Below are 21,846 nucleotides of genomic sequence, written 5' to 3'. Positions count from 1 at the left end.
CGGAACAGGACCTCAAAAATATGTACGCAGAGAGCTCCTACTCATGCAGTACTGACGAAGTTGATACTGGAACCAGCGAAGAAGCTGTTGCAACATCGCCGCCAACAAGCCATAGCCATGGCGACGCTCCAATGCTCACGAACCAGGCAGTATGTAAGCACGCGCTTTTCCACAGCCGCGATATCTCCGCCACAAGTTCCATGGAGTGGAAGACATGGCTCAGCGCAAACGTGTCGAAGCTGGAAACTCCCTCAACAACAATGAATATAGATGCAAAGTACGACACATCAGCCAGCTTGCCTCTAATTGGCCATGTCAGAGAACACGCGGAGATTGAGTCTCCAGGCGACGTGCCCAAGCATGATGGTGTGACTCCGGCTGGCAAGGGCGACTTGACGCCACTCAGGCAGAGCGATGACTGGTACAAGACCAGAGTGTCCAAGGAGATCAGACAAAGGCAGTCTAGGGAGACCGACGAGAACTCTCCTCCGGGACCGCATGGCCGAGCAGTCAAGGGTATTGGCGACAGTCCGCCACCGGTCCCGTCGAGGAGTCGTCTTCGAACCGTGCCGTCGCTGCCAAGTTTCGGGGGAAACACAGCAAGCAATGAACGCACGACAACGATGTTGCCGAGGATGCGATCTCTGAATGCGATGGCGCACACCACTTCACCTCGCGAGGAGCAGTTACTGCGACGTCGGGCACGGGCTCGTTTGGGCGCAGGCACTGTGTCGCCGGCCAAGTCAAGTCCAGGGCTTACGGCAGCATTTAAGAGACAGTTTGGAACGGCGAGTGACGACTGCCAGAGGCACGGTCTCGATAATGATACAGCGCAAACCTTTGAGAGTCCTCGGCAGTGTCTAAACTCGAATGGCTCTGGAAAGGACAAGACTGATTGGGAGGCGCAGAAGCTGGGGAGCAAACGCATGGTGGATTTGTTTCTGAGCAGTCGTCGAAAGCGCATTAAGGGCAGCAAGACGAGCACCGAGAGTGATGTTTCGGCGGCATATATATAGACAGGAGTTGGCACCGATGACAAGGCGAGAAGCAGAGATGGATTAGTGTTTAATTATTGTATGTGAGCTTCATCAGGGTATCGTGTAGGCGTTAAGGAGATGCAGCCTGGTCATAGCTCCGTCGCAAGTATGCTACTTCTAGAGACGGGCATCATGTCAAAGTAATGATGGAAAGGTCATTACTTGCCAATCGCTGGACTAACGTGAACCTGCCACAGCCTCGCCATGCCCTTGGGAAACTCTTGTTTGCGCTCCTCGCTCACCCACTCATCGTACTCGGCATGCGTGACGGGCTCGGCGAGGAGGGCCCTGGCCCGGCCGGTTCGGAGAAAGTACATAAAGTCAACGGAGATGCGAACGTACTCCTCTAGAGCCTCCTTGGTGTTCATGCGTGCGCCGGTCGTCCAGCTCAGGATCCAGGGCTCGATGAGGGGCGCGTCCGAGACGCTCGGATGGGAGGTCCCGACGCTGGTGACGAACCACGCGGCGCCGGCGCGGCGCAGGACGCCCTGCACGAGCTCCTTGACGGCGTCGAAGTGGGGGCGGCCGAAGAAGAGACTCCGGGCGCGGGACCACGAGTTGGAGTGGACGACGAGCAGGGGCGCGGGGGAGCCCGGGTCGAGCTTGCCGGAGGACTTGCCCGGGTCGAGGGCGATGCCGCCGCTGGCGGGCAGCGGGGAGTCGACGAGGGACTTGAGGGCGAGGGTGGCGCCGTGGGAGTGGCCCGCGATGAGGAGCTGCGCGAGGTCGAGGCGGGAGGCGAAGGTGGGGAGGGAGGCGGCGCCGTGGCCGCGGGTGTTGAGCGCGGCGAGGGAGCTGCCGTTGCCGGCGTGGAGGGCCTGCAGGACGTGTAGCGCTTGGAACATTTCGGCGTTGCGGAACTCGAGTTGGTCGAACAGGAAGCGGTCGCTGTCGACGGGCTGCAGCTTGTCATCGCTGCGCCGGGCCTTCTTGAGGTCATCGCCATCATCACCGCTGCCATCGGAGGGCACAGACACGGGAGCGACTAGGTCAGTGGCACGAAAGGTCAGCACCTCGCGATCAGGCTCGCCAGGGAGCCGGACAAGCGTTCCCGGGCAGCTACCGTCACGGTGCTCAACCGCCGCGACGACAGCGCCCCGCGAGGCCAGCTCGCCGAGGTAATTCGTGTAGTCGGTACGGGACGAGGCGTCGCCATGCGAGAACAGCACGACGGGCAGCCTCCCATCCTTGCCCACGAGCACCGCATCAGACGCCCTCGCCGCCTCGGCAGCGAGCAGCGGGGCGTCGACGCGCGCGGGGACGGTGATGCCCCCCGCGAGCAGCCACAGGAAAAAGGTGAAGATGGGCCGGACGAGGAAGTTGTCGACGTGCGCGAAGCGCGCGTAGCCCCGAGCAGTGAGGCTGATGGGCTTGGGGATCCAGTACATCGGCGGCGTTGGCGCATCGCGTCCGGCAGCAGCAGCAGCAGCGACGGGGTAGTACAGCGTGAAGAGCACAGACTGCAGCTCAAACGCGGGCCGGCCGGTGGCCTTGAACGTGGCGTTGGAGAGGAGGAGCGGCTGCCCGCCGTGGTCCGCGAGCGGGACCTCGATATCAACGGTGCCAACGGCGTGGGGGCCCGTGTACGGCGGCAGCGGGGAGGCGAGAAGCGGACGGCGCAGGACCACGCCGCGGATGAAGACGTAGAGGAAGAGCAGCGAGAAGAGCACGTAGCGCCACGTCAGGCGGGGGCGCAGCGTGCGTGCGACCGCGCGCGGGACGCGGTGCCTCGACCACCGCGGTGTTGACCATCGCGACGTCATCCACCGTGGCGGCCATACTGATGATGATGCAGACTGGGATGAGGCGTCTGCGGTGGTGCCGCCGGTGAGCCACCGCGGGGGCCGGTACCACTTGGGCAGCGTGGGCGTGGCACCCGTGAGGGGCGCGTCCGGCGAGGAGGACGCCTCGATGACGGGGTCGAGCTCAAAGTCGGAGGATGTGTCGGAGGAGGGCATGTTTGTGGTGGTGAGGATGTGAGGAGGCGTTGAAGGTGGGAGGTGAGGTGAGGTTGGCGAGCCCCCCAAGGTGACCAGGGAGTGTGAGTGAGTGCAGGCAGCTCCGCCACTGGCGGCAGCTAACGAAATGCGTGTAAGTGAGTCGACGATGGTGGAATGACGCAAGCTCCAGAGGCGCTGCGGCGCTAGCAAAGAGGAGCTGGAGACGCACAGCTCGCTAATCGGATCCGCGCCTTGGCGGGAAGTTGCCGAAACACCGGGGATTATTGAGACACGGGACTCCCTTGTTTACGTCTACTTTTCGCTGTCTTTTAATTTCTCAAAACTAACGGCCGAGCTGTGTGTGTGTACACATGTAGTATGTATGTATTGTGGTCCATGTTTGTGATGGCATCGCGTGCCAGCCGATCGCTGCTTTCAACCGCCCCTGCTTGCGTGTGTCCAACTGGCAGGACAAACTTGGTGAACAAACGGGACTCAATCGCCATCGGACCCTAATCACCATTCCTCTTACTGAGCTGCATTCCCCTTTTGCCATGGACTCTATCAAGTAGGCATTTCGTCGTCGACTTCCATTGGTGTATCGGCGTTGCTGCACAACGACGGCTCACAAGACCCCAGACTGGTAATGTATCGCATGTATTCCGACCTTGTGTGTAGCAGAAAAGCATTTTCGCCTACGGGAGGCCTCTTGTTCCTGCCGAATGATGACCAGTTACTTGAGTCGGATCCTTCGAGGACAGTTGTCGTAGTCAATACGTCGCTGGTATTGTACCGGATCCCGGTGTATAGTCTGACTGGGCGAAGCCCAAGCCAATGGAGGACTTCAGCGGGGCCTTCGGGGGGTGACGGCCAGTGCTCAAACCACACGATGGCCGTGAAGAAGATTCTGCGCTGGTATAGATGAAACTGCGAGTACTCGGGCACAATGATCCTGTCTTCAAATTTCTGTCCGATCGAGGTGGCGTCCCGCGCCGTGATGCTGACCCTCGGAGCTTGCGTGTCTTCCTCATGGCCGAGAACAAAGTCAAGACCGATCAAAGAGTCCAGAATGTTCCAATTGGAATCATCCACAGTCTTGGGAGAGTCTATTTCGAAGTCGTTGGTGGCGGAGTAGCGATGGTCAGGATGCAGGACCATGTCCTTCCAGTAGCTGTAGTTATGCCCCTGCGCTTCCGCGGTGGCGTTGGTCCAGGTTGCCACTCGGATCCACTCGAAGCCATTGTACTCAATATCGATGTTCTTTTTTAGTACGCCATCAAAGGTCCTGACGCCGGTGTCTATCGTGGTACGCCTGATGGGAAAGCATTGATGCCGGTCTGTCATGAGACAGGGGGGCTTGAGAGCCTTCTTGGGTGATGCCTTCTTCCCTCTGGGTGCCATGCTGGGCTGCAATCAGTTAGTAGCAATGCCTGGGACCTCCACATGAGCGGTGCACGCACTACCTTTACTGAAATGGCCTGGCTCGTTGATGGCGGAGGTAACACGAGGTGTGGTTGCAGAACGGCCCGAAAACATGCACTGTGGAGTGATCAAAGGCGAAGATGGAACATCTCCCAGGTGTCCAGGTGGTGAGGTGCTGTGCGCGAGGAAGGCCCAGGGTACGCTCGAGAGGAGCGTTACTGGGACCATACCTTGCGTAACTTCTCCCGGCGAGTCAGCCGTGACCACGGCAAGTGCCAGCTGCGCGGCAGTTGGCAGTAGCTCCCTGACCGTGCAGTGACCCATGGATACCTCCGGGTAGGCAGCACCCTACGTTCTCGCCTCACGCCACCATACGGGCAGCGCAAGGTACCGAGAGGCATTCGCACGTGTTGAAAGCGTCAAATTGCTGTCCTCCGAGGTGCATAACTTGCATCGAATGTATTTGCTATTATGAACATGTTGATCGGTCCGACTGATGGTGCCAGCTTGATACCGCTGTCGATTGTCAATTGTCGTTGAAGGCTCGGATCCAATACCCTCGCGATGCCATAGCCCTCTTGTTGTGGCACGCCTCCAGTGCCCGCTCATGACACGGGGTTGAGCTTGCAACGGGCACCTCGCGGGGCGTCTTCCGCGGCAACCCGAACCTCGCGGTGATGCCTCGCCCTTGCACGATCACCTGACAAAATCGAGATGCCAACTCCGGCAAATACTAATCAACCCAGATTAAATCCAAGGCAGCCAGGTCTGCCTGGCCTCGATTGTTCCAAGGGCCAATAAAAGCAGAGCAGCCACGGCATTGGCAACGATACTGGGTGACGAAAGGAGCAAAAAGCAGGACGCCTCCCTGCGGCGTTGACGAATTATGTTGCGCGGGGCAGGCGGGAGCTGAGGTGCGGCGCATCACGAAGCCACGCGCCGTGGGTGCAAGTGCTTCGTGAGGGACGTCACCCGCGTTTCGAGTTGGTCTCGTCGGCCAGTGTTACGAAATACGAGGCACTGCGTATTTAAAGGGAATCGCAATTCCGTGTTGCGGTGAAGCTTGAAGAGTGAAATCTTTATTGATCAGGCCGTTCAATTCATTCCCACAACTCAAGCAACTCCAATTGCAATTCATCATCTCATTGCATTACCTGCGAAGTTTAAGCCAAAATGTCTCTCGGCATCACCACCTGCCTCTGGTTCGACACCCAGGCCGAAGAGGCCGCCAACTTCTACGTCGCCGTCTGGGCCCCCAACTCGCGCATCGTCACCACGCAGTACTACTCCAAGGCCGGGCAGGACACCCACGGCCGCGAGCCCGGGTCCGTCCTCGTCGTCGAGTTCGAGCTCGGCGGGCGGCGCTTCGTCGCGCTCAACGGCGGCCCCTCCAAGTGGACCTTCAACGAGTCCGTCTCCTTCCAGGTCGACTGCGCCGACCAGGCCGAGGTGGACCACTACTGGGCCAAGCTCAGCGCCGACCCGGCGCGCGAGCAGTGCAGCTGGCTGGCCGACAAGTACGGCGTCTCGTGGCAGATTGTGCCCAAGCGCATGAAGGAGATGCTGGGCGCCGAGGACCGCGCCGCGGCGGATCGCGCCATGGTGGCCATGATGGGGATGAAGAAGCTGGATGTTGCGGCATTGGAGAAGGCGTTTTCGGGGGAGTGAGCTCTTGTACTTGCACATACAGCCGTCGTCAGAATTGAATTGCGCAATCTCTACCTACTGATCATGAACACCCCTCTTCTTGACGATGAGAAGAACTCCCAAGACGGACCCCTTGAGTTTCTCCTTGCCCTTTTCCACGCCTGCCTCATGCAAAGCCTCCTCGATCTCTCGGCGCAGAATCTTAATCACGTCCTTGTCCGTGCCCACCAGCTCCGGGTGAGCCTGGTTCCACCGCGTCTGCGCGCTGACAGTCGCCATCAGCTTCTCAAACCCATCGAGGTTCACCTCCGAGTTGCTGACGAAAAATTCCTCGTCTGCGGCCCAGTCCCTACGCACAAACTTGGCCTCGTCAAACTGCCTAGCGACTGCGTTGGCCGCCTCATCGTTGCCGTCACCAGGATTCTTCGTCCACGGCAGAGGCAGGTCCGCGTACCCACCCATGGTGAGCAGGTTCCCGGCCGTCATGTGCGGGCGCAGGTTGACTTCGAAATGGCGATCCATGGCGGCCTGGATCTTGGCTGCCCCGGGCATGGACGGGTGGGCGCGGATGTCGCCGCTGGTCCAGAGCGCGACGGTGCCGCCGGGGCGGAGGGCTCGCGCGGCGGCGGCCCAAAAACGCGGCATGTCGAACCAATGCGCCGCATTGGCGGCCGTGATGAGGTCGACGCTCGCAGGTGCTAGTTGCGGCACCTTATCCAGCTCCTCGGCGGCGCCGCGCTCCCAGCGGATGGGCTCGCCGGTCGAGGACGCACCGCCGAGGGAGCGCGCAACGGCGAGCATGCCCTCGGAGGGATCAAGTCCAATGACTTGCGCAAAGTGAGGCGCGAGGGCACGAGCGGCGAGGCCGGGCCCGCATCCGACATCGAGGAGTGTGTTAGGACGACCGCCCGTGGACGTGTGGTGCTCGACAACGGCCTGGTAGACGAGGGGGTTGTAGTCGTGGCGAGCTTGAACGTACTTTTGGCCCTGGGCCTGGTTATAAGAGCTGAAAGTCTGCTCGGAGACCCGGGGACCAGAGGTGTTGGACGAGTCTGAGGTGGCCATGGTTGCGATATTGGGACGGCGAGGTTGTCAAGCCAGCACGGTGTCGGGTAGCTGAAGTTTCGAGCAAGTTGCCGTCAATCAGCCCAAGGTACGGATAATCGACCTGTCCTTTTGCGCCAGGGAAAAGACTTGGAAGGAAACATGAGCATTGCTCCCAACAGCCGCATATTTATATGAATGAATGCAGTTCAGCTGGTCGACGGAGTTCGGCATTGGAGCGTCGCCTGCGAGGTGTAAGTGGCAGGATGCGTCGTCACCCGCAGAACGAGTTGCAGCGCCAATGCCCCACGAGGAGCAAAGACGCTAGTCCCGTTGTAGGGGCAGACTGCGACCCCCCAGTCCGCCCGCAACCCACCTCACCAGCTTCATCAACACTTGTGCATTCATCCAAGGTAAATGCCAACCTGTCGGGCTGCCCATTTCCAATTTCTTGTCCATCCCTGGCCATGATAAGCTGCATCATGGGCATGATTGTCCCGCGCTGAGCGGCAAAATCGTACTTTCGCAGCATGGTGTACTACGGCGTGCTGAGTAGAGGCTGTCAGCGCTGCCGCAAGCGCAAGATCAAGGTCCGTCGACATGCCGACTGTACTCCTTCTCTTGAGACCCTCTTCTCCCTGACCGTGAGCCCACCTAGTGCGACGAGCAGAAGCCGGGTTGCTTGCGCTGCCACAGGTCCGATGTGCCGTGTCCGGGATACCGTGATCTCGACCATGTGCGGTTCAGGGACGATACCAGGCGGACGATTCTTCGGGCTGGAAATCGGGAAACCCAGCCGCCAGGTAGGATCCATGTCAGCCGGATGAATTCCCAAGACATTTTGAGTCCACGTCCATCCGTATCCGATTCTGGGAACGCTATTAGGAGGGCCGTCCCCAGAGCCATTCCGGTGCGCCATCATGAGCTCAGCGCGAGCTTCTATTTCTCCAAGTATGCGTTTCATGAGGTTCCGCTTTCGGAAGCGTACCAGAGCTGGCTCACAGAATCGTACCGTGATGCCCCGGTTCTGAAAGCTGCCATCGAGGCCGTTGGCATGGCTGGCATGTCAAACGTCCTATATGCGCCCCATCTCGAGGTCCAAGCTAGGAAACGATATTCCGAAGCACTGGCTTCCACTCAGCAGGCCTTGAATGACGCAGACCATGCAGCCGATGACACGACACTGATGGCTGTAATCCTCCTCGGCTTGTTCGAGGTGCGAATCACTCCACAGCGGAGGGATGGCCCCCAACTAACATGGTTCAGACACTGAACTTCCGCAATGGCGACCAGTACCGCAGCTGGGAGACGCACATCAAAGGGGCCTTGACGCTGCTCGAGCTGCGCGGCCAGGAGCAATTTAGTCGCGAGCGAGGCGGCCAGCTTTATACCCAAATTCGCTCTCAAATTGTGAGTATCCTGTCACCGGCTGAGTACATGGACATTGACCGAGCTACAGCTGTCAGTCTACATGCAGCAGAACTCGGGCGTGCCAAGGGCGCTTGCACAGGCGGCACGCAGCTTCCAGACCAGTAGCACCAGGCAGCGCTGGCGGAAGAGCAATATTGCCACTCCGAGCTCAATCTTTGAGATATCGTTTCGAATCGTGAACCTGCGTGCAGCGATGCTACGAGGAGACGCAGGTTTGGACCGCAAAGCCGCCAGAGAGACTGCAATGGATATCGACCGAGAACTCCAAGCGTGGAGTGCGGCTTTGCCCCAGGAGTGGAACTATCAGGTTGAAATACTCGACGGTCCTTTGGATGGCGGCTTCGGCGGAATTAGGCACGTCTATCCTAGCCTGTGGAACGCAGAGGTGTGGAACAATTGGCGTCTTGTCCGAGTGTTGGTCAGCCGCATTCTCCTGGACACCAGCACAGAGAGCCACGGCGAGCCAAGCCTGGAACCAAGCGTGGCAAGTATAGTATCGCGGATCCGCCAGTATTCCGAAGACATTTGCGTATCGACCAATGCTTTGATTGACACGCCACGTAAGTCAACCGAGCCGTGATTGACTTGGCAGAGGCGCTAACGCTTCAGTGCAGGTATCCTCTCTCTCATCCGGCCGCTATGCGTCGTCGCTTTGGAAGAGCCGAACCTGGCGAGCGTGCGGTTCGTTGCCGTCGACCGGCTGCGTCGGATTGGGTCGTCTATGGGCGTCAGGCAGGCGGTGCTGCTAGCCGACACAGTGGCCCGGAGCCTCAGCGAGCCGCAATCGCACAACTCGGCGCGGCCCTCGAGCTCCTGGGATGTGCCCATGATGCCATTCTGTTAGCTGCAAAGGCAAACTTCAAGGAGTGGACGGCGATCGTGTTCGGACAGAACGGCTCAGAGTGGACAAGGACGAGCTTGATGTCGTCTAGAACGTCTTGTGGGAAGAACTCGAAGTTCCCTTTCGCCACTTAGCACACATCAGCTCATGGCGGGGACTCTCGACGAGACGGCCAAGGCAGTAGCGTCGTTGAAGACGGGAAAACTGTGCTGGACCGCAATGACACCATCAACGGCGTCGCTTGCTTGCCGAGCATAGCTATTATCGCGGATGTCCGCCGAGGCCGCGGCGGTTCACAGCTTGGGAGGCTTCCGCCGCCAAGTGGGAGTAGTCGAGTTGCTCGCTCGGTAACGGCTCAAAAGCAAAACGCCATGCCCAGAGAAAGCTCGCACACTACGGACGGTTCCCCACGCCGACAAACAGCGAAAAGCACCAAAATAGCTTCATGGCATTGTGCCACTTCGCAGACCATGTCAGGCCACGCGACAGTGGCAAAGCCCTATGCCGGCCGCTGCCGAAGCGACCCCAACGGTTTTCTGTCTTGGCGCCCGGCAGCGCGCAGACGAAGAGGAAACGTCGAAGAGAAAGGGTATAGCTTCGATTTCTGCGCGAGCCCCGCGCCGGCGCGAATCGACCCTGACGTGCGTTCTTGGACAAGTCTCGGACAGGAGAGAGGGGCCCGGAGAGTCTAGACCGGTCAACCCCATGTCGCGAACGAAGCAAAGAAGGCGGCAGAAGGATGTCGCAGGCAATGACATCACCGCCAGCCAACCACGAGCGCACGGGAGAGCCTCCATCCCTGGCATGCCAGCCAGCTGTCGAAGCCGCCTGTGTTTACACCATCAAGACCATGTCGCAGCTGCGGGGGTGCATCCTGAAGGGGGAACGGGAGAGGAACCCCCAAACGCCCTGGGTGGCTCGCTGTGGGCCACCCGTTCCTCGATGGTGCCGCAAGTTTTTTCCCTTGTGCCCTCGCCCTCGCAGAATGACGTCGCCAGCGGTCGCGCAACGGCTGTCAAGCTGGCGGGGCCGGAGCATTTGCTGCGGAATGGAGGCCCCGGCGCGGTGTCCCATTGGCGCGTGCGTCGTCCACTGGAACCGCTGGAACCCCCCCATGGTTTGCGGGGGACCCTGGAAATGGGAAAACCACAGCCGCTGCTCGTGCCTGACAAGCCGCAACGTCATTCTTGCATTCTCGGGCGGGGCCTTTTCCCTCTCTCCTGTCATGGGCATGGGCAAAGTGGTGCCTCGTTGTCGTGATTCTGGGTTTCGCCAGTCTGCGGGACCCTGTCTCGGGGATGGCATCCTGGGATTGCCCTGGCGGGCGCCGCAGGTATAAGGGCCCTGGGTCGGCCCTCCCCCATCTTAGGCTGACGAGCTGCATCCAGTACACGAAAATGCAACACGGATAACAAAGAACCCGTGATCACTTCCTTCCATTGTACCAAGCAACGATATATCCCACTACTATACTTTGTACCTATACCACCTTCATACTGCTCGCAGTAGTCAGCCCTCGTTTACGACTTACACAACATACACACCCTCACAATGTCTAAACGACCGTCTGACATCGTCGTCACCGACCTGCCCTTCCACCACGGCCCTACCTCCAAGAGGGCCAGGCAGACCGAGTACGACCACCAACTGCAGCAACTGCCACCTCAGCCGGCCGCTTACATGCCCGCGGCACTACCCTACGACTACTCCTACGTCACCTCTCCCTCTTCCGACTACGGCTACACTGCCTCCCCGTCTGCGTCCTCGGACGTCTCCTCCATCGACTTTGCGCACGCGACGGCACCGTATGCCGGGGCCTCGCCAGCCGCCTCCTCGGCGGGCGACTTTGCGGCGCCGTACCCCGGCGCGGCTGCGCCCGCTCCCGGCGCCACTTTCAACACAAACATGAACACACAAAACAACACTGCTGCGGCCTTTGCGCTGCCGTCATCATCGATGTCGTCTGCGTATGCAGCCCTCCCGCCGCAGGAGCAGTGCCCGTCTTATACCCAAGCCGACATCGACTCATGCTTCGACGACGACTTCGACCTCGAGGTCGAGATCAACACCGCCATGGGTCTGCGCATGCGGCCCCGGCCAGCGGAATCCTCGCCAGCGAGCGCGCTGCCGGCCGACGCGCCAGGTGCCGGGCCGTGGCCATCCCACGTGTCCCTGCCGCTCACCTTCGGCATGCAGGTAGAGGGCATCCCTGGAGGACCCAACTATGCAGGCCAGTACCCCGCCAACGGACCATGGGCTTATACCATGTAAATGGCCATAACGGAGAAGCTTCGCGCTTGTAACGACACGACTTGGAAAGGCGAGGATGGCGTTTGGCGCGTCCCGTGGGCGGTTTTCGGCGGCATACGTTTGTTGCCAGTCCGAGTCCACGACCAAAAAAATACCACAAAAGGCCAGGCGGACTTGTGGTTTCTGAGCGGAACTGGCGTCGGGGTATATGTAACTTTTAATAATGATAATGGAATGGATGATGACTTAACACACACCGCACCTCGTCGATACTCATGCACCGTGAATTGGCTGCTGTGGTTTGGGCGCGTCCACTGCCGTCGCGACCGTCCGTGCCAATGCGGCCAGCGCGGCCATTGCGCAGCATTTCTGTCCACGAGCGCGAACTTCGTCGATCTGTACTCGTACAAATCACCCATCACATTCAGGTCCCCGTGGCCGGAGCAAGCTCCACGGCGCACCGTCCAACGAGCGCCCCGCGCGCCGAGTCGTCGGGGGCGGCGTGCGGATCTGCCGCTGCCGATGTCGCTGCCGCCCGAGCCACTGGACCCAACCTGCACTAGGACGATTCTGCCACTCGCACCTATTTCGACACGTTTTCGTTTAGCGGGAGCTGGAGCTGGCTGCTATTGTCCAGTACCGTACCCGTGGCGCAGAGCAGCCGCTGAGCGTGCAGCACCTCACACGACCTGTGCGATAAAGACAAAAACGACGCGACTCCGAGCCACCGCGCACAGGGCCCTCGCGACGCACCCTCGATGACGTATTGGGCGGAGCAGCTGCTGTTTCATGGCTCTCGGCAACGAGGAATGCATGTGCGGAGTCTGGCGGAAATTCGGAACTCTGCGGCGGCGGCGGGTCGGCCACCACCTCGCTCCCTCCCTCAAACCCCCAAAGAAGGTCCAGCCGCTCGGCGAAGGATTACCCCGGATCCTGTTGGCGGATTCTTTAAATGAGGAGACGCTGGACTCGCCTCGCCGGTAGAATTGACACTAACGGCGGCGGCTCATCCGTCAATCAATCAGCCCACCACGGATGGATGCGGGCAGGAAAGTCGCAAGTACTTGTGGAGGCTTCGGTCGGCGTTCTGGCAGCAGGGTACACTCGCACGGCTGGACATGGAACCTGCCTGGTCAGAACGGCCGCCATTGGAGGCGCTTTTCCCGGCTCGATCGTTGGGGGAGGCCACACCAACGCTTGAGCGGCTCGCCCCGACCCAGAAAGCTGCGTCCGGCGCGGGAAGAGTCCTCGTTTCAGACAGCGGATACGCTCAACCGAGAAATGCAGGGTCGCCGCCGCGAGTCCACGACGCGGGTGTGTCTTCCAGGCAAGACATGCCCATGTGAGAGAGCGACGGCTGAGCCAGGCGCGCGACGCAGCCTGTCACACCGACGGGCGGCAGCTGCGGCGCCGGGATTCGGGAGCGGGCGACGGGGCGGGGGGGGGGGGGGGGGGGGGGGGGGGGGGCACCAACGGTGGCAGCTCTTCCTCGACATCAGGCAATCCGCGTTTCCAAGACTGGACGGGGGTCGCGCCTCGTTTTGGCGAATCTGTGCTGGACGTGGTCATCGACCGCGCCCGAGGCCGCCTCCGCGCGAACCTTGCTGGATCAGATGAGTCCGTGGGCCAGGCGGCCAAGGTCGGCGCATCGCCATTCGGCGAGCTGGATGTGATTCATGCAGCTGCATGCATGAAATAGGCGCGACGGGGAGGCACATGTACATTACATGCGGACGGGTTCGGGAAGCGCTGCTGCGTCTCGCGTCATGGTTCGCGAGATGACTGACTTGAATTGGGCAGGTTTGGACGGCGAGCCTCGCCCTGTTGATGCCGGCCAGGTATCAAGACTGGTTTGGTTGGGCTGTTGTTGGAGTATTGACGCGGGTCCCATTGCATCCGCGTGCTATTGCCGGGATTGCGTCCAAGTGGGAACAGTGAGGGAGTGTCCTTGGGCCTTGATACCCGCAAAGCCGTCGGACGAATGCTGGCCTCTTGAAATGTTGACACGCAGGGCCTGGTCGCTGCTCTGCTGTGCTCTGCTGCTCCGTGTCTGCACGCACCGCAGTCCGAGACCTCTCGTCGCGGCACGTCTTCAGCAGGCAAGGCCCGTCGTGCCGAAACCAAAAAACCGGGCCATTGGCGAGACAATCAAACAGTGGCGCGAGGGACAGGGGAGGCGCTAGGAGGCTTCGTTGGCGAAGTTGACAACGGCCGAAATTTGGGCCCCCACAAGGACGGGCCCTAAGGGTGGTGATGGGTGGATGAAATGGATGAATGGGCGACGCGAGCCAAGAAACATGACGTGCTGGCGCAGGACAGTGCGCCTTTCGAGGTGCCGTGCACAGCGGCGACATGGAAGTCGACACCTTTTTGCGACGACGACGCAGCCAGGAGTCAGTCAGGGGCGCCGGCGCCTCGGGTGTCGGACTCGAGATAATTGACTTGGCGGGCGGCGCACGAGAAGGAAAACGAGACATGACGGGCGGCCAAAGCTTTCGAGGTTGCCGGTCGGTGAAGACGGCCAGCCAGCCGCTGGACCCTGCGTGCGACCCAGGTTGGGTACAGTGCGCAGCTGTGGGGACACGGCTCGCCCCTCCACGGAGGAGATGATGCGTCGACCAGCCCGGAGTGGCCAGCGTGGACGTCGCCCACGTCGCCCACGTCGCGTATCTCTGCGGCTTATTTACGCCCCCCAGGTATTCTCACAGTGCCTCGGGTCGCCGGTACACTGTCGGTGGCATCGGGCCGGATCCTCTGGCGGCAGCCGTCGAGAGTCGAGGGCCCTCCTCCATCCTCGAGTGAGTGAGAGCCGAGCCGGCCCAAGTCGTCATCTCTACGAAAGAGGTTGCATGCGCGTGTTCAAAGGGTCATGTCGAGAACGCTTGTGCCGCACGCGAGGGCCCGTCTTCCCGCGATGACTACTGGACTTGGCCCGGAGCAAACATGCTACTCGCCTGCCTTACCTGCCTTATCCGTACCCGGAGCCAAGCTTGGGACGCGATGGACGCGATGGGGGGCCTCCCGCCTGTGTCAGCAGCGGGCGGTGACACGGCAGCGGGTCTCTAATCTTGGGGCGTCCGTCTTCCAAGCATCGCGGGCGTGTCAATTTGGGCGGACATGGCGGCGCGGGAAAGAAGTCGCCGTTGCAATCTGCTCAAGGCCGCTCGTCAAGGCCATGACGACCGTGAGGCCATGATTCGAGGCGACGCCGATTCGGTTGGTCCAGGCAGGCCGCCGACCTGCGTGGCGTCGATGTGATCCAGACGTCGAGCTCGTCCAACCAGCTCGGGGCGCCGGAAGGGTGTTACAAGACACGGCGAGAGAGTGACTCGGAGCAACGTCACCAGTCGCCAACGGCAGCAAGCGAGAGGCCGGCGAGCGAGCCAGGCAGACGGGGAGCAGATCATTGGGGGCGTTCTGGGAGGAGGCAGCCGCGGGCACGTATTTTTGTTGTTATTGTTGTTGTCATCGGCGTCGTCGTCTGCTTTCTGACTTGACAGTGACACAGCGGGGGATGGCGATGACAGCACACTGCCACGATTGTGTCGTTGCGCGGGGTCGACAAGCAAGCGACCGACTGCACGACGAAATAGTGCGGCGTATACTTCGTCGAGTGTTGAGGAACACAAGCTTCAAATTGCCTCGCGTGGAGCGACCAGCAGCGGGCACCTCGCGCCTTCCCCCATCTTTCCTCCATCTCGGCGCGGTCCCTGCACAGTGTGTCGGCGCGCTGGCCGCTTCGGACCCCCAGATACAGCGGTGCCCAGGGCGCGCCAGCGCGCACCATTGGCTCTCGCAGCGGCTGACCCTCCACCGGCTGCACCCACCAGGCTGCGGGCACCCACCAGGCTGCGGGCACCCACCACAACCACCACCTCCACCACTTGGGCAGGGCACCTTCACCACCACCACCACCGCCTCCGGTGCACCCACGGCCACCACCGGCACCGCCTGTTGCCGCCAGCGCCCGCCAGCAACGGCACCACTGGTAACGAACGGCGGGCATCCGCCAGCTCCTCCCCCCAGCGAGCGCCGCTGGGCTCCAGGTACCTACGGGGCAGCTTCTCAACCTGGAAGCTGCCCAGCCCAGCCCAGGTGCTCCTAATAAGCCGCCAGCCCAGAAGGTCCACCCGCGCGCTCTCCCGTCGACTCCCGCTCCGACTCCTTTCCTCTCTTTGCACGGCACGGGTCCAGGTTCCCACCCTGGAAATTTCATCCATCCCCCCCCAGTCCCAGTCCCCCGTCCAAGTCCCCGTTCCCCCCCAATCCACTCCGCTGGTCACGACACCACCACCCACGATCCTCCGTGGCCGCCATCCTCGTTCCTCTTCCTCTCTCACTCACTCTCCGCCTCGGTCCCTCGCTGTACAATCCCCCCTTTCCGACCTCTCGCTTTGCGCGACCCCCCCGGACGACTTTCTTGTTTCCTCGGGCGATCTCGTCGGATCCCCTTCGATACCCCCCCGTGTGTTTGCCCGCTTGTCTCGCGCGGCAGTGGCGTTTCTCTTTTTTTCTCCTGTCGTTTTTGGGCCACTTTTGCGCTGTCTCTGTTAGACGACAGACTGCAGCAGCCTCGCTCGCATCGCGCTGCGGCACCACGACATCCCGCCGGTGAGTCTCTTCCTTTCGTCAAGGGCTTGCGAGTGCCGTGAGATCAAATCGTTCCTCAACTGTCGCCTCGCTACCGCTGCCCGGCTCCGCGCGATGTCACCCGCGCCGCACAAGCCTATACGTCGCGGCGCAATGTCGACAGAGTCTCGGGTCAGCGAGGTCGGCTACGGTGGAAATTGTCGCCAACACGCAGCTCTTTTCGATCGCGAGTCGACGTCCAAGGCTCGCCGTTGGCCTTTCTCTGATCAGTGGCTAACGCTGTCCTCCCGCAGTCTAAATCCCTCGGCCGGTCCAAATATCGCTATCCCGCACCAGCGGTCGCCTTGATACGAATCATGTCCTACTACGATAACCAGCAGTGGTCCGGTCCCGGCCAGAACAACTGGGAGCACCAGAGCGGCACCTCCACCCCTGCCCGCAGCGGTACGTCGCGCCGTTGCGTCGCTTCGCCCGAGCTACAACTGACTAATTATCCGCAGCTGGTGCGAGCGCTCCCCAGCCCCAGGATGAGTTCGCCTTCTCCTATCAGTTCGATGGTACGTCGATCCGATCACCCGATACGCGCTGCACGGATTGTTGCCCGAGCGGCTGTCCTCTCGACGGGAACACCAGTGTACCACACCGCCCGTCTTATCCGGCCAGAAGCGCGAATGATATATTGCAACATCCTCAAACAGGTGCTGACGATTATCGCAGAGGTCGACCGCGCCTTCGAGAACTTGTCAAAGTCCGGCAAGGGCTATGGCATGGGCGGACGTCGTGAGTTCCCGAAGACAGCCGACCAGCTTGCTGGAGCACGCCCCCAGGCCAACAGGCGTGGTGGTCTCGCGCACGTTGTCAGGGCACCGACTAACCAGGCGGCCCCGCCTGCTATGCGAGTAGATTCTCGTGTCTCCCACGGTGGCGGTCCTCGCTCTCACCACATGAATGCGTTTGACGATGCCCGTGGGCCCCCGGGCCAGAACCTCCACAACTTCTACGCGACCCAGCGCCACCAGCCCTCTCGCGGCAGCAACGAGGCGGAGCAGGTTATGCAGGCGAAGAGAAGGATGGCAGCCCAGCGGGAGCGAGAGCTGCGCAACCTCCACACGGAGCAGCAATACCAACGAAGTAGGCCACCCTCTGCAGTTTAGCATTCTTTTGCCTGGTCGCAAGGAAAGGATACCCCGCGATAGAGAAGAAAAGAAAAAGCCCCGGCCTTGGGCGGTTAAAGACGATTGGCTATCAGCGAGCCTCCTCCTCATGTTGTCCGTCCTCGACCTGTTTCGCCCTCGCCGGCGGCTGCTCGTCGGGTCACGGGTTCACGCGCCGCCTCACGTCATGTTGAATTTGGGCTAACAGTTGTCTGCTCGTAGATGTCTTGACCGATGTGGCCCAGCAGAGCGGCAAGCACATGTCCGAGGAAGAGACGCGCGAGCTCATTGCCCGCCAGCGCAGCGCCTTGTACGGCGAAGGCCCGTTTGCCGACAAGAGCGGCTACGTCGACGAGACCGGCAACATGCGACCTGGAGCCCCCGTCGCCAGTGGCCCTGCTAGCCTCCGCGGCCCCTCGCCTCTGACTTTCGACAACATTGGCCGTGCTCCGTCGGGCGCCGAGATTCCCACTCCCGGTTCGGCGAGCGACCACGCGCAAACCAACCCCAGCCCGCGCCCCCAGTCCACGACTAGCCCTCAGACGGCCGGCCCTACCAACAAGGCCTTTGAGAACGCTGTCGGGCCCCAGAGCCGCACGAGCAACTCGAGCCCGACCGGCGGATCTCCGCCTCGCGACCTGGCCCCTGGCTCCAAGCCGGGCCAGGCGGGTGCCCCCGTTGCGCCCATCGGCACCCGGCCATCCGGCACGCCGTCGGCAGGTGCCTCTGGGAAGCGGTCGACGACGCCCCTCACCTCCTCGGGCGGCTGGGGCCGCGGCAACGGCGTTTGGGGCCAGTCGTCGGGCATCGGGGCTCAAGCCAGCGTCTGGGGTTAGGGCGCCGTGACCAAGCTGCGCCGCGCATTATGACGGGAGGGGGTTGAAGCTGTACGTGCCGTTTTATGTGGGTTTGCATTGAAATGGCGCTGGGACTTCTGGTGTCGATGGGAATTTGGGACAGAACCCGGATCAGCAGCGGTGTTGCCTCGATTGTTTTAATGTTTCTGGAAGGCTGGGTGTTCTCTGTGGGCGCGCGTTTCATTGACAAGGACGGCATCCTTGGGGCATTTTCGGGCGACGGCGAGACCAAAAGGCCTGTGCTTTTTCATATACCTAGGGTTTGTTCGGGAATCGGCAGGGTTGGACCGGGAGTCTGCGTCGACGTTGTGTGAGCCGGTGGACGGCTTTGGGCGCTATGTTGGCAGGGTTGGACGGAGTTGCATCACGACGCAGCGGTATATCTTGGGTGCGGTATGCGAACGACGGGAAGACGCCGGTTCGAGAGCACCGGGCGACGGGCCGAGAGTCACGAAACGAGGAGGAAAAGACTGGGCAACTTTGATATTGCTACGGCCGGGCAGCAAACAGCGTGCATCATCCTGGGAGCGACGCATTTTGTTCGTTGAGCTGTCTCTGGGGCGGCGCCGGGACGCACTGCAGTGCTCGACACCCGGCGGACGACGGGACACCCTCCACTCAGCAGGCGACGAGACTCCTTTACACGGCATGACGATGACCGGCAGCATCGACAGTGACGACAAGAACGCAAGGTCCAAAGCAGGCATCACTCAAATACAAAAAGAAGAAAAAAATCGGGAGCAACAAAACGGATGGGGGAGTTTCTCTTTTCTATTTTCCTTTGTTCAGGGCGGCTGGAACGGGGTTTCGTTCTCTCTTCTCACCTGGGTTACGGCGGGAGGTGTTTTTGACTTTGGGGGTTGCTGGGGGTATATAGGGAATGGAATAATGAGGGAGACTGATAGCTTGGAAGGCACTCGCAAGACAGTATGATGAATGAGACTGTGGATGAGCTGCGGACTGTGCTGCGGTGTGTGCAGCGGTGTGTTGTGTGATTGCACCTATCGTCGCTCACACGACATGCACCTAAAATTGATCTGATATCGTACAGAAGTCGCTTCATGGCTGAACCTGATAATTTTACATGAGCAGAAGTCGGGCACCTTCATCGAGGTCCATGAGGTCGTCTGCTCTCAACGCCTTGCCGCCCCAGATGACGGTGCCTCTTCCATCGACCGCGAAGGCGCCGCTCTCCTGCCACTTGTTGCCCATGACAGTCAAGGGCCCATCGTCCTCGTCCTCATCCTCCTCCGCCACATCATCTCCCCTCTGCCTCCCGTCCCCTCGGAGGGCGTTTCGTCGTTTGTCCCCGCGGCCGCCGCCTACGTCGCCACGCGCGGCGGCGGCGGCAGAAGCAGAAGACTGCGACTGGGACTGCACACCGCCACGACGCTGGATCGCCTCGGCGACGCGGTCGCCGAGCCAGCCGCTCTCGCGCCACGCCTGGGCCTGGGCCGCCGGGTGGAGGACGTGCCAGAGACCCGCGACGCCCAGGCCCCAGGCGGCGTAGAGGGCGCGGCGCTCGTCGACGAGGACGCGCACGTTCCAGGCGCCGCCGAGGAGGTCGAGCCACTTGGCGGTCGCGGCGGGGGAGGCGTGCGAGACGGCGACACAGGTGATGAGGCTGGCGTGGCGGTTGGCGAGGGTGCGGAGGGAGAGGAAGGTCTTTTGCGCGACTGTTTTGCGAGGTGCGCGTCAGCTTTGTCTTGCCCTTTTTCGTCTCTCTCGCAAAGGCCATGTCCTCTGCCTTCACCTTCACGGGATAGAAGGAAGAGGTTGACACGGAAGGCAAGAGTCTAAGCGCGCGGAGTGAGGGAGGGGGGGAGCAACATACACGCGCAGCCCACGCAGCGCAGAAACACCACGAGCACCCTCCTCCCGCCGCCGAGCTGCAGCTTCCCGTCCGGATCCCGCGGCGCCAGGTCGCCGATACGGGGCACGCGCCCGACGGGGACGGCCGCAGGCGGGGGCGACAGCCACGACTGTGTCGTCAGCGGGAGCGAGCGGACGGAGAGCCATGACGAGCCCCAGCCCTGAGACTTGTCGTCATCGTGGGCGTCGTCGCGCCGGCGGTCGCGGGAGGACGAAGAGGCGGCGGGCGACGAGGAGGAGAAGTCGAGGGTGTTGCTGGGGAGGCCGAGTTTTTTGAGGGCGAGCTTGGTGCTCAGGCTGGAGAGCATGGCTGCTCCAATGGCCGGGCGGAGCTGCGCTGGCCAGGTCCGTTGCGGTCTATTTCGTGGAGTCGTGAGTGAGCTTCGTCAATTGAGAGTGAAGGCGAGTGAGTGAGCGACGGAGGCAGGGGTCCAAACCCAAGAGATTGAGGAATGAGGAATCGAGGATGAACGTGGCCGGACCGGGTTCACCCCAGCTCGCACGCCCGCTCGCACTCCGGAGCTGCAGATCAGCAACAGGACGGCGCGACAGCAGTTCAAGGAAAGGAAGAACAGGAATTGGCGCGGGGAAGAATGAGCAATGCCTCGGAGAAAACACTCGTGTCGACACGTTTCGCGTACTATTCCTGTCGCGCCGATGCTCTGACACCGCGACGGTTTCGTAAGCGGTTTCGCACGCGGAGTGACAAACCAGGGCCCGGGTGTCTGTCAGTCAGGCTACTTAGTTACTGAGAGGCGGCCCCCCTGCAAAGGAACACGAGGGGGAAGGGGGCACTGAGCAAGGACCATGTAGGTGGCGTTTTTCTCCATTAGATACTTTGGGGAACGGAAGAGCGTTTTAGGTGAGGGTTTCTTCGAGAGTCTTCAGGGCCTCAAGCTGCATGCAGGGGCTTGCCGCTGCGTTGATTCGTGTCGCTGGAAGTGCACTTATTATTACTCCGCGCTTTGTTGGGCAGACATGAAGCCGTTGGATCTCTCTTGGAGTTGCACAGAGGTATTTGGAGCACCAGGTAGGAAAAGAACTGGAAACACGGGGTAGTGATTTTGACAGTGCTCGATCTGAGCATATGCGTTCATCAGTTTGTTAGCAGCCCGCGGTGACTCTTGCGGCCGTTCTAAGCTACATTGATGTTTGCCCCGTCACCAAGCTCCATGTTCTATCATCCGCGTGGTAAGCGGCAAGCGGCCCTCTACAATCAGCGTCATAGTAGTATGTCTAATGGAGTTTGTTTTGGTACAATTGGTGCCGCAAGCATGCACCTTTGTCCGGGCTCTTACTCTGGGCAGATGTCCGGACTATCCCACAGCTGAGTCTTTATCCTAGGCGTGGTCGAATGCAGCCCCTTGCGCCCACGTCCATAAAACAGTTGGCCACCTACACAACCAGTCCCAATGCCCGTTGTACAGCCTCTTGTTTCTTCAACAACACACCTGCAGATGCGTAGATGCACCGAGGCACCCGTCCACGCCGCCGCCGGCCCCTGGAATGAAACCCCTGAAAATTTGCCCCAGTTTTAACCACCGGCGGCTCTCGCCAAAAAGAAAAGTGGCGCACGGGACAGCAGCAGGGGTTGAGGCGGGTCGTCCCGATTGGCGTGCCCCGGCGGGCGGATGCGGGGAGGTGCGGCAAAGATAAACCTTCAGGGCTTGACGCATCCGGAAGGGCCAGTGTTCTGGAATGTTGTAGAGAAGCAATCCTCTCGAGGGGGGTTTTGGCATGTCGATTCGGGTGATTCTTTTT

The 21,846-nt window shown here is 61.0% G+C and overlaps 9 protein-coding genes across 9 annotated transcripts; 5 read left to right on the top strand and 4 right to left on the bottom strand.

Annotated features, from left to right (window-relative positions):
- Window positions 1–1,195: 1,195 nt before the first annotated feature.
- PLICBS_003517 (uncharacterized protein) lies at window positions 1,196–2,995 on the bottom strand (the record flags this gene model as incomplete). The annotated part of the gene is made up of 1 exon (XM_018323264.2): window positions 1,196–2,995. The coding sequence occupies one exon, from the start codon at window positions 2,993–2,995 to the stop codon at window positions 1,196–1,198; it is 1,800 nt and encodes a 599-aa protein (XP_018178494.2).
- Window positions 2,996–3,541: 546 nt separating this feature from the next.
- On the bottom strand, window positions 3,542–4,378 carry PLICBS_003516 (uncharacterized protein; the record flags this gene model as incomplete). Its single annotated transcript, XM_065600236.1, has 1 exon — window positions 3,542–4,378. The coding sequence occupies one exon, from the start codon at window positions 4,376–4,378 to the stop codon at window positions 3,542–3,544; it is 837 nt and encodes a 278-aa protein (XP_065456308.1).
- A 1,194-nt stretch (window positions 4,379–5,572) lies between these two features.
- On the top strand, window positions 5,573–6,067 carry PLICBS_003515 (uncharacterized protein; the record flags this gene model as incomplete). The annotated part of the gene is made up of 1 exon (XM_018323263.2): window positions 5,573–6,067. One exon carries the CDS (start codon window positions 5,573–5,575, stop codon window positions 6,065–6,067), a length of 495 nt encoding a protein of 164 aa, XP_018178493.1.
- A 54-nt stretch (window positions 6,068–6,121) lies between these two features.
- On the bottom strand, window positions 6,122–7,111 carry PLICBS_003514 (uncharacterized protein; the record flags this gene model as incomplete). The annotated part of the gene is made up of 1 exon (XM_018323262.2): window positions 6,122–7,111. One exon carries the CDS (start codon window positions 7,109–7,111, stop codon window positions 6,122–6,124), a length of 990 nt encoding a protein of 329 aa, XP_018178492.2.
- An 899-nt stretch (window positions 7,112–8,010) lies between these two features.
- On the top strand, window positions 8,011–8,626 carry PLICBS_003513 (uncharacterized protein; the record flags this gene model as incomplete). The annotated part of the gene is made up of 3 exons (XM_065600235.1): window positions 8,011–8,041; window positions 8,095–8,306; window positions 8,357–8,626. 3 exons carry the CDS (start codon window positions 8,011–8,013, stop codon window positions 8,624–8,626), a joined length of 513 nt encoding a protein of 170 aa, XP_065456307.1.
- Window positions 8,627–8,765: 139 nt separating this feature from the next.
- Window positions 8,766–9,365, top strand: PLICBS_003512 (uncharacterized protein; the record flags this gene model as incomplete). The annotated part of the gene is made up of 2 exons (XM_018323261.2): window positions 8,766–9,081; window positions 9,136–9,365. 2 exons carry the CDS (start codon window positions 8,766–8,768, stop codon window positions 9,363–9,365), a joined length of 546 nt encoding a protein of 181 aa, XP_018178491.2.
- A 1,548-nt stretch (window positions 9,366–10,913) lies between these two features.
- Window positions 10,914–11,633, top strand: PLICBS_003511 (uncharacterized protein; the record flags this gene model as incomplete). Its single annotated transcript, XM_018323260.2, has 1 exon — window positions 10,914–11,633. The coding sequence occupies one exon, from the start codon at window positions 10,914–10,916 to the stop codon at window positions 11,631–11,633; it is 720 nt and encodes a 239-aa protein (XP_018178490.2).
- Window positions 11,634–16,558: 4,925 nt separating this feature from the next.
- On the top strand, window positions 16,559–18,192 carry PLICBS_003510 (uncharacterized protein; the record flags this gene model as incomplete). The annotated part of the gene is made up of 4 exons (XM_018323259.2): window positions 16,559–16,646; window positions 16,703–16,759; window positions 16,920–17,333; window positions 17,579–18,192. The coding sequence occupies 4 exons, from the start codon at window positions 16,559–16,561 to the stop codon at window positions 18,190–18,192; spliced, it is 1,173 nt and encodes a 390-aa protein (XP_018178489.2).
- Window positions 18,193–19,293: 1,101 nt separating this feature from the next.
- On the bottom strand, window positions 19,294–20,393 carry PLICBS_003509 (uncharacterized protein; the record flags this gene model as incomplete). The annotated part of the gene is made up of 2 exons (XM_018323258.2): window positions 19,294–19,889; window positions 20,048–20,393. 2 exons carry the CDS (start codon window positions 20,391–20,393, stop codon window positions 19,294–19,296), a joined length of 942 nt encoding a protein of 313 aa, XP_018178488.2.
- Window positions 20,394–21,846: the final 1,453 nt, after the last annotated feature.

This window comes from Purpureocillium lilacinum, assembly GCF_023168085.1.
Source record: "Purpureocillium lilacinum CBS 284.36 DNA, scaffold_2, whole genome shotgun sequence".
Lineage (NCBI taxonomy): Eukaryota > Fungi > Ascomycota > Sordariomycetes > Hypocreales > Ophiocordycipitaceae > Purpureocillium > Purpureocillium lilacinum.
Note: the sequence above shows the minus strand (reverse complement) of the source record. Positions and strands in the feature narration are given on the sequence as shown.